Consider the following 15,474-nt stretch of genomic DNA (forward strand, 5'->3'; position numbering starts at 1 on the left):
AGGTAAACAAACACTGCTGTGGAAACATTACAGTGCTCATAGAATTGGTTTCACATGCCCTTCAATCAAAACATCATCTGTATGATTCTGTTTGAATGTGCAAGAAGACCATAGATTTCTACTTTTATAAACTTTGCAACTATGCAACTCAAAAGTTTGCTCCCTCATGAGTGAGAGGATTGTGAAGTCATGGTCAGGAAGGAAATGTTCTGCCTATAGCTGACTGTACAAAGGGACACCTTGTCTGAAAGCCTTGTATGCACGGACCTGTTGTTTTTCTGCAACAGGCTCATATGTTCTGTCCCATTTTCCTCTCGACAATCCCTCCTTACATAAGACCTGTAATCAGCTGAGTGGTTACAGTGAGGGCACACTGCGCCTCAGCTCTAACACTGTTACATCAGCCCACAAAGGGTGAGCAGCAGAGAGAGGGAAAGGAAGAGCGAGAGAGGAAAACCCTGTCCTACTTTTCAGTGCCAGAACGGCACGAAGTGAGTGTGCGGTGTGTGAGGAGAGGAGGGAGGGTCCAAAAGTGGGAGGAGAGGTGTGGTGGGTTCGATGCAAGCAGGAGTTATCACATACATAGATTCTAGGGCAGTTTTGAAAGCTTGTTACATAAGACTCTTTCCAGGTTTAGCTCAACACAGTTCCTGAGAGGGGACAGCCATGAAAACAGGGAAACGACACGCAGGTGCAGTGCACAGAGCTAAAGAGACGATATCTGCATAGAAAATCAAAGAAATATCAAACAGTGAAGCCCACTTAGTGAGAATATCTGCGGTCACCTGACTCAAAGTCCCAAGAGATGCGGAACACTTAATGCATTAAGTATCCCAGAGTTGTTTTTCTCCTCTCTTTTATGCAACAGTTTCTTCTTGCTTGTTTTTCACGCTGTTAACATCATGTTGTTGTTGACAAGATAGGGTCATTCACTGATAGTGATCTGATTAAGAGTCAGCAGAGGACTTATGCAAGCAGGCCGACTTTTCCAGACAGAGTCAACAGCTCCAGGATAGCAGCTTTACAAGATTACCATATTAAATAGACCTCATGACTGTTTCCATAAAAACTCAATTTTCTTCACTGATGCAAAGGGAATCATTCTGTCAACATTTGTCAGTCATATATACTGAGAAATAAAGGAAGAGCACGCAACAACTGTCGCCCCTGATCTGAGTCTGACTGGTTATCAAACCTCAGGACTTTTTCAGTTACTGAAATGCGTCCATAATACTGAGGAATCAATCAAAATCTGACAAATACTGAAAGCTGGCATCAGATGCTTCCTCAGACTGGTACTTCTTTTATCACACAGTTCCTGGTTTCTCTGTGGTATTTTGCCATCATCAGACTGCATTTCATTTAGTGGGCGGGGTGGGTGGGTGGTGTTCTTGTGTTGATGCATGTGTTCAATCAAGAAAAGTTTGGCTTCTTTGGTTCTTTAAAAAACAAGTTGGGTGGAAATGAACCACACTAGTGAAAGTAAGGTATCCAAAAAAGTATTGTTCTGGTATCAGTATCATATTTGCACTAGTACTGAAACATTTAAACAATAAAACAGCCCTTGGGTTGACATGAAAATACACCTGAGAAAGCCTCAAGCAAAAGTGAACATGAGGTTTTCATGAGCTACGATAGTTTTGCTGCAACATGTTCAGATCCCAAGTCTGGATTCAAGGCAATTAATACATATGTGGCCAACAGTAATAATAAAAAAGTACAAATTAAGCATATCACATATTCCATGTTGAGCAGTGAACTGTTGCATTTTTGGGTTTGTTTTTGTTTGAAGAAAGATTCCATTTCCGAGCAAAGCTGACCAGAGATCACGTAATGTGATAACACAGAGTTCTAAGCATTACCTAACATAAGGAAACAGGTTCAGATAACAACTTGGATAACAACCACTTTCAGTTATGTGCACCAAATTTAGGCCCAACTTTTTTGCCATTGACTGCTGAGTCATTCTTTGAAGAAAATGGTAATCAGCCAATCAGCCTCAGCTTGCCCTTTACATGTCCCACTACAGAGCCATTAAGCCTCCTGACAGCTCTGTTGACCCTGGAACTGCCAGTCATGTTCAGCACAGCAGGTTTAGCGCAACTCATAATTCTCCCTCCTATTCTACAGATTCAACATTGGTGGCACAGCGGGGCCTCCTTTCTGATTATCCCACACTTCTACTTTTCTCTCCGTTCCCTCCGTCAGCTGCCACCCCGGCTCTTGGCATCAACACTGCCAGTTATGTAAGGCCTGTTTATACCACCAGCTCTCTCTTTCTTTTTTATCCGTGCTCCCGCCTTACCAGCCTGACACCTTGGTGAGTGACAAAGCCATCTCTGTGCTTATTGGAGGGCGTCTTTGGCGTACTCCGCCACCGCCCAGCTGGTAACCACGGAGATCTGCTCTTTGAAGCTACGATGAAACTGCCAGATAGGAGATTGAAATTATAGAGAAATACGCTTGAGTGCATCTCAAGACCAACAGGCAACAAGCCATGCAAAGTCATGGACAGTGTATCCAACCACTTCAACAACAACTAAATTGTAGATGCACTGGCCCAACAAAAAAAAGCTGCACCAAGCAGGATTGAAGTCATTAAACTTCTATAAACTATAAAGTGGGGTTTAAAAGGAGAATCTCCTGCCCACTACGCAGTTAGAAAAAAGGTGGTATGTTGATTACGCCAATGCCTGGAAACTCAGTATGCAGAGGCTTTTTAAAGCTTTCCAAGAGGTGGCTGTAAAGCGAACCTGAACCTAGCAGAGGAGGGGGAGGCCGGGGTGGGGGTGGGGGCTGACAAATCACACTTGGAAGGGACCGAGGGGAACAGCGTGCCACAACAAGCCTATTGAGTAAGAGCGGTGCCACCTGTTTGCTCCTGTGACAGGATCTGAGGTCATGAAGACAGCGATGAGAAGATGGATGGTGGTCTGGGAGGAGAAGAGCTTCTACACTTCTTCTCTTACATAACACACACAAACACACTCTTTTTAAGGGCTGTTTTTGGAATAAGCTTTCCAGCCTAAGTATATCTTGGAGTGCATGTGTGTGTGTGTGTTTATGTGCATGTGCTGATGGGGTGTACAGATTAGTATGCAAGAGTGCAGTTTTATGCCACAATATGTTTGCTATTTGTCTCCTCATGTTATACTAGTAGTGTCTGAAAAACAACCAAGAGGCTGTGAGCAAACGTGTCATGCAACATGTTATCTTGTCCACAATGCATGCAGGCTTGATGTGAAGCTATGTGGGTCAATGACTAATGTTTGACAGATGTCTGTAGCATTGCATAGGAATGAAAAGTGAATGTTACAGTAAACTAGACTTTTTGGTTTTAAAGCCAAAATGTGCAATTATTCTCTATTGAACACCAAACCTTTTTTTGGGTTACTTTGTTATTACAAGTAAAGACATCAAATAGACTAGCTGAGCGAGGACTGCCATTACTGTACGTGACTGCTAAACATAAATGATGAACACACGGAAGGTATGAGGGTTCGTTTTCACTGTGGATAGTTGCACTCTTTCACACTGTCCCGCATTTGAGTTATGACTTAATTTCCAGTGTATAGTCAGATGCCTAGATAAGGGATTACGAAGAAGCTTAAAGCAAATATTAAGAATGCAGCAAACACTGTGCAATTACTTTGTATTAATGAGAAGCATAGTGACCTCAAAGTTTAATTCTTACTGAGCATAGAGTTATCATAATATATCTACAGGGGTTGATAGGCTATGATGACTCAGTGGTTTGCATGGTGGGTGAGATTTCCAGTTTTTGAAATGCCATTTTTTTTGGCTTGTGCTATATTTTTTCGAAGTATTACTGATATTGTTTTGAATAATTAATTAAACACATTTTTAAATGTGAATGGACAAGTGTGCGAGTGTGTTGTTGTTTTTCTGGAAACATGTCAATGCCTGAGCAGGTGCAGTTCCTACATCCAAATGAAATGCTAATGGCTAATACCTGACAACCCAAAAAATGCTACATTTAGAATTTAATAAAAGGAAAAACAAGAAAGGGCAGAGTCCCTGATATTCTTCACCTTATGTTCCAGCATGTTGCGTCAAGGGAAAGTCTCTATTATACAGCAAGCAGATAAGCATCTCAGGGGAGGGAAGTATTGTTGGCCTATTGAGGATGTTATACTTAAACATCATGCAGGAGGGGAGCCAGGATAAGGCCTGACCCATTTCTTTTTGTATTCACTAACACACTTACCCTATCCCTTGGGGCTGCCATATCGAGCCCAGCTAGCATAGACCTCTGGGCCCTGGAGAATTCATTCTGAGGCCAGCTAACAGTTCTCCATCTCCTGCTCTTATACTTTTTCCCAGAAATTTTGTTGGCTAGGCTACGACCTTGGATTACCCCAAAAAACAAACAAACAGACTGCTTGGAGAAATCTGTGGGCATGTTTTTGTCCTGCTTTTCATTTAGACAACAAGAAGCCTTCTGTCCTAAAAAGGGGGCCGGCAATCCATCATTATGTAAGATAGGGAAATGTGATGCATCTGCTGATGTGTTGTAAATTCACTCTGGACCATACATGAAAAGCTCACTTGTGCCTGTGCCATGCTAAAGGAGGACAAAAACACCTAACTTAAATTGTGAAACAAGAGGCTTCTTTATAATTCATCATGCCCCTTGTTTAAGCCGATAAACTCCTCTGCTTATCAAGTTCACCCAAAGGCAGCAGCTCTGGAGGTTCTTTTTTTTTTTCTACCAGCAAATGTAAAGCAGGAAAACAGCAGTGTTACAGTAGGAACCAGAGGCAAAAATACAGACTGAGAAACTGTAAATTATCTCAATGAATTCAAAGCTATTTACACAAAAATGTTTCGTGCTATTCTCTTACATAGTACAATAATAACTGTGACTTATAGCTCTATTTTGCAATCTAAGCAATATCTGATAGTGTAATGTGTAAAACATAAACATTCAAAGCTGTGACTCAAACAAACAAAGAAACATTTTCAGTACAAAATGCATGTGACAGACTACATGCAACAGTGGACACTCATCTTCTTAATTGTTGCCTGACCTCAAAAGGGTAGACTAGCACATGGAATGTCAGCAGAGTCAACTAGTGAGATGAGCTCATTTGCCTTAAGGAAGGCTGTTTTCCTCAGGTAACACCAGTGAACTACCGTAATCAATTGGATCTCTCCTGAGGCCACTGAGATGTTCCGCCTTTTATTGCCCTCTATCCACCAGCAGAGCATGACCCAGTTAAGAGTCCAGTTTGGAATGTTAGGAGGCCCGGGGCACTGGGCGTCATTCACCCAGGCAAGCAGGCAGGCAGGCAGGCATGCAGGCAGCAGCTTATGTAACAGGAGTCATGTGAGTGCCTTTGTGTACACTCTGGGAAGTCAGGCCTTGTCAGGTAACAGCACAATGCAAATAGGAGCCTATTATGCAACGGGCCTGTTTATGCAAGACAACACACAAAAGCACACATGCACAAAAACCACAAAACCAGAATACACAGATAGACAGCTTACGAGCAGTACACAGTCACACACTTGGTCACAAAGACATGCACACTCGTACTCTAGTACACACACACACACACACACACACACACACACACACACACACACACACACACACACACACACACACACACACACACACACACACACACACACACACACACACACACACACACACACACACACACACACACACACACACACACACACACACTCTCTCTCTCTCTCTGCCCTGCAAAGCTGAAATAAAGCAGTTGCAAACACAGCAGCTCTCTCCCCTCTCAACTTGCTTGCTATGAGGTTCGCAAAAAGTTGCGTTGCCGTAGCAACCCCTGGCTGGCTGTGGGGAGGCGATGATGTGTTTGGCTGCACAGTTTGGACTTCTCCCAGCAGACTACTGTTCCTCTTCCTTTCTGACTTCCCTTTTTCGTCTTTATCCATAGCCCAAACTCACTTTCTCTTTTTTTTCAAAATACAAGATGTCAATTAATTCAAACACGTCAAGACGCTTTCTGTATCCAACTAAAGTTTAGCTTTAAAATGTGTTTACACTGAAGTGAGAAACTTTCTTTTTTTCCATTTTGGAGACAGCAATGGAGCTACAGGGAAATAACTTTTGACACCACAGCTTTGAACCCCAGAGATAACATCTACCTGTTGAGATCCTGCTCGTTATGTTTTTAGTGGTCCCATTTACTGTAATTACAGGCTAGATGTTTGAGCGTTGGACCTCATTAACACCTCTCATCCACCCCACTCTGCACTGTTGAACCCAGTAACCCCTGCACTCACCTGGATGACCGTGTTCCCGCCCTCCAGTAGAGCGATGGCTAGCAGTATGCTCTCCTGAAAGATCCGGTCACTGGTAGCGTTCATGATGAGGTCAATGACGAGATCAGAAGCCCCTTCTTTGTCCAGGTGGCACTGGACCTCTGCCAAACTCAGCTCCCCTCGACCTCCAACCCCGGAGCTGACAACTATAGTCACATAAGAAAAATAATTAACACATACACTCATTTGGTTATATTCAGATTTCTGTCTGGATTTAAAGAAAAATAAAAGGCCAAATCATTTTGATGATTTAATTCATATTTTAGTGCTAGGCTGTTTTCATCATATTGCATGCCTCATGCAGTTTGATGGATGCTGTTATCCAGATCATAAGTAACTATGTTTACATATAGAAATATAGCTGGCTACACATATAATATAGTAAGCTAACAGTGAACAAGTAGGATGTGAAACTAGGACTGCAACTAATGTTTATTTTCATTATGAATAGTCTTCTGATTTTCTCAATAAAATAATTAATTATTAAACTATAAAATGTCAGAAAATAGTGAAAATGTCCAATATAATTCCAAGTGTTAAAAAAAACACTAAGATATTCAAATTACTATCATATATGACAAAGAAAAACTGTAAATCATCACATATAAGGAGCTGGAATTACAGACTGCATGGCAATTTTGCTTGAAAAATGACAACAACAATTAATTCATAATCAAAATAGTTACAGATTAATAATATATTTTTTTCAGTTCTATATCAAAGAGTTTGTGATGCACGGAAGGAGCCACAGATGTCATTACGATCATTTCAGCCATGGTGCACACATAACAATATCATATCAGATGTGTGTGTAATCCACGGAGGTACTTTAACTCCTACTCCTGCTGCTGGCTACCACAGCCACCAGGGGAATCAGTGGTGAGATAACAGCACCCATCAGAGCCATCTCTGGCTGGGCGACTGAATGAATCAACAACACATCCCATTCTAGACGGAGCTTGGCTCTCTGGTCGCTTGGCAACAACACGTCCTGCGTTATGCTGAGGAGAGAGCCAGTATGCTCAGTAGCAAAGCCGAGGTCCGTGGCCTTAAAGGAGTACAAGGCCGTGGCTGTGAATAAGCTCTTTACTTTCTCCTCTGCTCTACAGCATTAGAGATGAACGATGAGTCATATCGCTAATGAGAGATTCAGAACTGGAAAGAATAAATGTCATTTACGAACAATCTATTAAATTCGTGAATGTCAGTCTCGCTAGAGCAAAGATTGAGAGACAGATGGATGGAGTTTTCTGCGCATATGTACGGCCTTCTGCAAATGTGTTGCTGTAAACACAATACGCATATACACAAAATGTATACTGCTGTACACAAACGTAATTCGGACCAGGTGGGCGATGTCGGCACAGATGCAAGCTATCTTGTGTTCGCTGCAACCCGGTGGAAATTATGACTTCTGTCACTGACTGTGCAACCTGCGTAACTAACAGACAAACATTTCCCACATGAAAGGAAATTCCAAATAATCTGCTGCACTTTCTTGTGAAATATAAATGTTATTTTGTTTTTGTTTTGGGGGGGGGGGGGGTTTCAAGCTTACAGTGACTACAAAAATGTATGAAAAAATATACCAAATGTTTACCAAGCACCAATTTAAATAACTGGGAACATATAGGATTTTTTTTCACTGTAAATTAGACATTTGAAATAATAAGAGTTCTTTCCATTGTTACCTGCCTGGTTCAACTACATAATATAACTGTTTATGCTGACTTACTTTCCTCTTTTCTAGTTCCTATAGGTTTAATGAGCATGACTAAAGCTGAACGTTTTTCTTTATTCATAATCTGTTGCTGACTGCCATATTGCAGGTGGCAGTTATAGCCTTACCAATTTTAATGTTTGATTTATCTCCCAAGTAAATCATTTCAAATTCCTCTCGTCTTATCTTTATGAGCCTAACAATTTAGGTACACAGATACTCTATTGTTACACACACCTGTAGGTGTTTTTCCTTGTGCTCCAGGTGTGAGTGGGCCGTTGCTGAAGGTCGTAAGGCTATCTCTCCTCTGTCCCGTTTTGAAGTTCCCATAGTATCGATTAACCAAGATCTGTCGCAGAGCTTCTCCCTGTCAGTGAAAACGGATGTTAGGAGATGAAGTCACACTTTCAGCTACCATGTCACAGAAAGGGAGCTGGAGGCCAAAGTCAGATTATTAATATACGGCAAGGATCATGAATTGTATGAATACTTTTAATTCCCACATAAAACAAATCCCCAAATATAACAAAAAAAAAGGCTATAGGGCTCCATGGAAACACAAAAAATTAAACCTGTTGGAAAACCCTGATGTAAGGATTTTTGAATTATAACTTACTCCCATCCCACTTGAGAGCCTTGCCCTTTACTTTGCATCCTCATTTTGGTGATCAAGCCAATTCAATATAAACTTAAAAATTACTGCAGCTTAAGTGGAATTTTAGAATAAATATAAATACAAAATAAAATGTATTCAGTGTCCGGCCTTGAAGGTTAGAAAGACTTCACAAAAACAACATACGTCATCTTCTTATTTGGCCTTTTGTCCTCTGACCTCAGTCAGTGATGTTAAAAGCCACACTGTATCCTATCTCATCATGTGCTGACATTCAGTTTTGGCACATGTTGGTTTGGTGTAAATCATTGCCGCACAGTCCCTCTGGGCCAAATATGTCAAAAGCCACCAAAGAGAAGACAAAAAAATCAGGTCCATCTGTTGGTCTACCTCACGTTACATATGGTAAAACTGACAGGGAAGTGAGCAAGCACCATGCTGTGGAAGTAGTGTGACTGAGGGCACCACGACAGTCAGTTGTTGACCATCAGCAAAGCAAACTCAGTACCTACCCTCCTTTGATCCTCCAGTTGCTTCTGTGGCTGGTTGGGATCAAGCTCCTTAAAGGTGAGTTGAGTTAGCAGAAAGTAATAAAATAAAATATAATAATAAAAATAAATAAATAAAACGATCGGAAGGGAAATTTGGGAGAAATTAGAAAAACAAAATAAGGTGTTAATACAGTGCAAATTAGTCACTTTACTAGCATGCAGGAAACTGGGTGCAAATTAGATCATGCAGTTAAGAGGGAAGTGGTTGTGTCAGGGAAGATGTGAGGTTGAATTAAAGTCATGCAAGATTTCATGCAGGAGAGGATTGATGTTTGTTATAAAACATCCTACTCCAACAAAGGAAGGAAAGAAAGAAAGAATTTCATAATTTATATAAAATCTTTCTTTCATTTAAAAAAAAACCCCTCAAATTTCAGTCTTCAGTCAAAGATCGCACACTTAGGCATGTGGTGACTCCCTCTTTACTTTGCAGACACAGTGGCAAAAGAGCCTTATTTACGTAAGAGTGCGTCAAGCTGCAAGGGGGGGGGGGGGGGACACAAGCCATGAGAATGAGGAAAAAAAAAAAAAAAAAAACCTGTCTAGGTTACATAACGGAGCTGTGAGCTACTGACACACACTGTAAGCACCAATCTGGCATGGAAAAACACCTCACCCATGACTTTAACCCCCCCCCACACCCCCACTGAAAGACGGTCAGGAAATTAGACTAAAAACATTTTTGAAAAAATCTAGAGGAAAAATTGCACTAAGGGAGGGAAGTAGGAATGAATGAGTGGACAAGTAGGAGGCAATAGACAAATAAAGGCTGATATGTAGCATAATTCAAGTTTCACACATGGAGCAATATGCATGAGTGGGCCCTCAAAAGAGGAAGTACGTGGGGATGGGTTGTGAGTCTTATCTCTATAGATAAAGAGATGTGTAAGACTGAGCACAAGTACAATGAGGGTGGAGTAAGTATACTGATATCACAGATGATCTCTGATCAGCAGTAACCCATATTAGTGGGCAGTGGGCCAATATGGGTCTTAAACACACCTCAGGAGGGACTTCAGGCTCGGGCGGAGGTGCCAGCTGATTGGAAATAAAAGGTTGATGTTAGTCAGAGTTTGAAGATGTTGAATTAGTTATGTTGTTTCTGGCCCCCAAAGAGTAACACCTCCATAAAAACTCTACAAGCTATTCATCCCTCATGGCCAAACTTTACAGATGCAGCATGGCCATGGTCTCCTTTCTAAGCATCAAACTTTCTACTGCTCACTAAGATAAACAGTCACATGCACAACGGCTCATCATAAATGTATGTGATTTGAAGAGCCAGGTCCTAGTGATCATGAAATGCTTAGGAAATCATTTTAACTCAATGCGTATCTTGTGTTAAATGTATTCACAGCACTAGTCTAGGGGTGCAGCATGGATGAAAGCAGCATTAACCTGTTGCAGCAAGAAAGCAGAAGCTCTACAGAAGAAAAAAGAGCCTTCACCACATCATTGACTACTCGCTAGAATGCTACACTGTGGTGTGTTTAATATCCTGTGGTTCACTGTTAACCTCCTGCTGCAAAGTATTGCTGCTTATCCCCTACATGACTCTGCATTTATACTACAATGAAACGATAAATGAAGACTCAATAAAAGCAGAAATAGGGACACTCATCTGAGTACCACTATGCACATTCATCTTAGTGTACACACTAGTTTCTGTATAGACCACATGAAAATTATTTGTAATCCAGACAAAAAAAAAAAACTTGGCTATCATTTGTCACGGGCATCTGTCATCACAGCAGCTGTATGTAGCTGCAGTAGTTCTAGGACACTGGCAAGCGCATCACTTGAAGCCTAATGAAATGTATTCTTGGATGAACTTGCAAATCCAGTTGACTCAGTTCAGTTTAAATATAAAACTTTTTTTTCTACTGCAAAGTTTGTCTTAACAAAAATCAAAATGATATGACAGTGGTAAAAGAAAAAAAGAGGAAAAAAAACATTATTTTTTCTCCACAATCTGATTAAGAACCTAAGATCTAAGAACTAAGCTTTACATGCATGAGTGGGTATGTTGGCTTGTATGGAAAGAGCTGCGACTTCCAGTATAAAAACACCTACATTTCTGTGCATTTTCCAAACTAGATGAACCAACAAAATAAGTTTAGCAGATGGCAAAAAAGGGTTAAAAAGAAATCACACCTAAATAAAACATTTACAGTCTGAGCAAAATAAAAAAGATTAAAATAATAATTTTAAAAAACTGAATGCAAATTGGCAACCAAATAATGAAGTATAAATCATTTTCCTGGCCCAATAACACAAAGTCCCTCAATTTTCATAAAATCTAATTTGACAATGACATTAAACAGAATAACATAAAATTTGATTAGAAATTTGAAGCCCACAGAGCACAGAGGTCAAACAAATTCCAGTTGTTCAAGGAAGTAAACAACTTACTGAACTGACAAGCTTATAAAAATGACTATATTCATGCACACACACGCAACACAAAACATCACTACTAAAGGGGGCAGGGAATGTGACAAACTAAATTAAAAAACATGCAATCTAAAAATGGGTAAATGTTCCTTCTATAACCCGGTCATGTCAGTTTGTGCTGATTAATTGTGCAACTTGATAGGAATTTCCGTATATCAGCCCTCCTTTTACATCAACACTTTGATTTCCACTGAAACACGCAACTATAGTTGAACTCCCTCTCTAATGTCCTCTTTTTCAGCTCGATGGAACGCTGTTTTGGCTTGTGGAACATGACATGTGCGTAATCGGACCTTATTTGCTATGTTTACTATTGTCAACAACTCCTCTATAATTTTATTTGTGTATCAAAATACGCATTAGCTAGACTACTTGACCCCATAATTGTTAGCATCAGTTCCACTTGTTATGCTTCCCAGAATACGTGATAAAATGTCCACAGAGGCAATGCCACATAAATAGGCACAATGAGATTTAGTGCCTTTTCAACAGTTAAAGTCATATGATTTCACTGACCAGAAAAATCTGTGTATTCTTCTGTGGATGTTGCACCTTTCTCCAGGATCTCCTTATAGTCAAACCCTCCCTCTGTTTAGAGTAACATAGCTAAACCTACATCTCAAAACAACGAGACTCAGTGAGCAGTTAACTGCTCGACCTCATCTCACCGGGAAATAAACCTGTTTTGTCTGATCATGGAAACATATAATGAAAGAATTATTTTTATTGCATTCTTGTAATAATATAAAATTGATCTTAAACAGTTCACAGGTGCTGCTTGGGGTGGAGTGCACCACCCAAATTAAAACCCCTCTCACCCCGAGGCCCCCCTGTTAACCCTGCACTATCTAAAGCGAGGTGCACCACTGCTACTGTCTCCCGGAAGATGTGTCTGCTGCACTTTTATTGGCAATTACCACTGAAGGTCACACATCAGTGGAGAGTTTAAGATTCCAGGAAAAAGAGAGAGAAAAAAAAGGAAAGAAAATTGTTGGCTCTTATGTAACTGCTGCCTGAGAGCTGGCAGGGGCCCAAGAATCATGCAGCATTAAGTTAAGGAAACTGGGACAGTGCTGCGTGTTGCTGGGGAACGTCTGCAGCTCCCCCTGTTGACTGAGAAAAAAACAGCCCACAGTGTCTCCTGACTTCACCCACAGTAGCATACAGGAGGCTTAATGAGGACAAACACAGTCTATCTGAGGTTGTTTGGCAGCGAGGCGGCAATGGGAGTGGGGACGGTGAACAAGGTGCACACTGGCAAAGTAAGAAAGCCCCAGAAGAGCTGAAAGCATGGGTGAGAAAGTGAAAGTGAAATGTAAGACAGGATTAGCAGGGGTGTGGTCAAAAAAATTCACAAGAAAAATGTAATGGTCCGGAGGGTGAGAAGAATCTCACTGCTGGCATAAACAAAAATAGATGGAGAGACTGAGGAACACACATGGACACTCAGACCACCACACTGTCCCTGCATAGAAATAATCCCTTATATAACCCTAACTACATGTATGGGTTACGTACTCTGCACCATTCCCTGCGAACCGTGTTACATCACCAGAATAAGACACACACACACACACACACACACACACACACTCCATCTCCATCTCCATCTCCATCTGACCCATTCAACCTCTCCTAGTCTCACAAAGAAGTGCACAAGCACGTGAGGGAAACACAAACACATGCAGTCAATGATACTATCAGGCTCGACAATGAGAGCAGCAGGCTGGTCTCGTCTTGTTTTCACCTGTCTCACATTTAATCACGCTTCTATTTCTGGAAGGATGAGATAACCTCTGCTAATGGGTAAACTGTCACTCCGCTTTATTCTGCTCTCTCATCAACCTCCCTATATCCACACACACACACACACACACACACACACACACACACACTGGGCATGCAACAACTGGAAATATGATGGGTTCAATCTAACAGTGGTTTAGCTGACAGCTGCATTCAATCCTAGAGAACTCTGGGTGGGAGTTGGGGGGTTGCTGCGGTAGGTCAGAGAGCAGCAGCAGGCTGAACACTGGGGTTATATAACCATTTATCATGGCAGTTTATCTTTGCCACTGCTGAGGGGAAGTTGAGGTTTTGGCTTGCCCGTCATCCATTTGAATGATATCCACACACATGCTAATGTGAGTACGTGCATGAATGAGTGGCATAGGGCATGTGCGAGGGAGCTGAGGGGAGTATGTGTGCGTTATTAAGACGCTGCAAATGGGAGGAGTCTAAGAAACAAAAGTGCTCGTCTCTGAGAACAGCCCCGTTTTTGTGGAAGCTGGGGATTTCCATCTCTACAGGGCAAATCGGCATGTAAGGAGGGAAGGAAGGAGGGAAAATAATACAGAGAGACATAACAGTGAAACTGAGAATGTGTTGCTTCCTGGCAACTCTGGAAAGACCCTTTCCGACAATTTCTCTATTTCCCTAGCTAACATTATTGTTCACTTCACTTGCACTCACAGTACTCCTGATTGACTACTCTACTGTCACCCTGTTTTTCACTCTTTATTGTATTGTATTGTTGTTGTCAAAAATGTGCTTTCAGTTGTAACCAAATTAAAGATTTGTTGATTTTCTTTGTCTTACAGTATATGATGGTAAATTGAATATAAGATTTGAATGTTTGGTCAGAGCAATATCACATCAGTCTCAAGGAAATTATATTTTCTGACATTTAACCGAGATAAAATTGATCAATTAATTTAATTATCATTAAATTTAGGCTTACATAAAATTACAGATTTAAAGAGACGCTATCAAGTTCAACATGTGCTGTGCCAACCAAAGTTAGTCATAATAAAAATAATAATAATAATTTTATAGCAATGCATACAAGTTCATTTTTGAACTAATAAATATGTTATTGTATTGTTGGTCATTTTAGGTAAAGTCTTAACAATAGGAAGTCATTGAAGTCATGGGAAGTCATTTTGGGTGAGACAGCTCAACAAAATAATCCCTGGCAGGATTTCTTGTTGTCTATCCAATGATATAACTACTCTGGATGGCATTACTTTGGCCTCCAGTACTACTGTAAGGAACCTAGGAGTTATATTTGACCAGGATCTGTCCTTTAATTCCCACATAAAACAAATTTCAAGGTCTGCCTATTTTCATCTGCGTAACATTTCAAAAATCAGACATATTCTGTCTCAAAATGATGCTGAAAAACTAATCCATGCATTTGTTACTTCTAGGCTGGATTATTGTAATTCATTATTATCAGGCTGCCCTAACAAGTCTCTAAAGACTCTCCAACTGGTCCAGAATGCAGCTGCACGCGTTCTGACAAAAACTAGAAAGAGAGATCATATTACTCCTATTTTAGCTTCACTGCATTGGCTTCCCATAAAATCAAGAATAGAATTTAAAATCCTTCTCCTCACTTTTAAAGCTCTTACTGGTCAGGCTCCATCATACCTTAAAGAGCTCATAGTACCTTATGTACCTACCAGAACACTGCGCTCCCAGAACGCAGGCCTACTTGTGGTACCTAGTATCTCTAAAAGTAGAATGGGAGGCAGAGCCTTCAGTTATCAGGCTCCTCTCCTGTGGAACCATCTCCCAGATTCGGTCCGGAGGGCAGACACCCTCTCTACTTTTAAGAGTAGGCTTAAAACTTTCCTTTTTGATAGAGCTTATAGTTAGCAAGCTCCTAGTTTATGCTGCTATAGGCTTAGACTGCCGGGGGACTCCTACCCCCATGATGCACTGAGCTCCTCTCTCCTCCTCTCTCTCTCTCTCTATCCATCCATCTATATCCAATAACATTCATGTACTATTAATGCATT

The 15,474-nt window shown here is 41.0% G+C and overlaps 1 protein-coding gene across 2 annotated transcripts in view; it reads right to left on the reverse strand.

Moving 5' to 3' along the window:
* The window catches only part of itpr1b (inositol 1,4,5-trisphosphate receptor, type 1b), an 83,493-nt gene that overhangs the window by 29,439 nt on the left and 38,580 nt on the right, over positions 1 to 15,474 (reverse strand). For both annotated transcript variants that reach the window (XM_062442113.1, XM_062442122.1), the window contains 2 exons: positions 8,291 to 8,420; positions 6,295 to 6,479 (listed from right to left, as the gene is read on the reverse strand). In XM_062442113.1, coding sequence (XP_062298097.1) covers positions 6,295 to 6,479; positions 8,291 to 8,420 — 315 coding nt within the window. The remainder of the gene's footprint in view (positions 1 to 6,294; positions 6,480 to 8,290; positions 8,421 to 15,474) is intronic.

This window comes from Scomber scombrus, chromosome 3, assembly GCF_963691925.1.
Source record: "Scomber scombrus chromosome 3, fScoSco1.1, whole genome shotgun sequence".
NCBI classification, from domain to species: domain Eukaryota; kingdom Metazoa; phylum Chordata; class Actinopteri; order Scombriformes; family Scombridae; genus Scomber; species Scomber scombrus.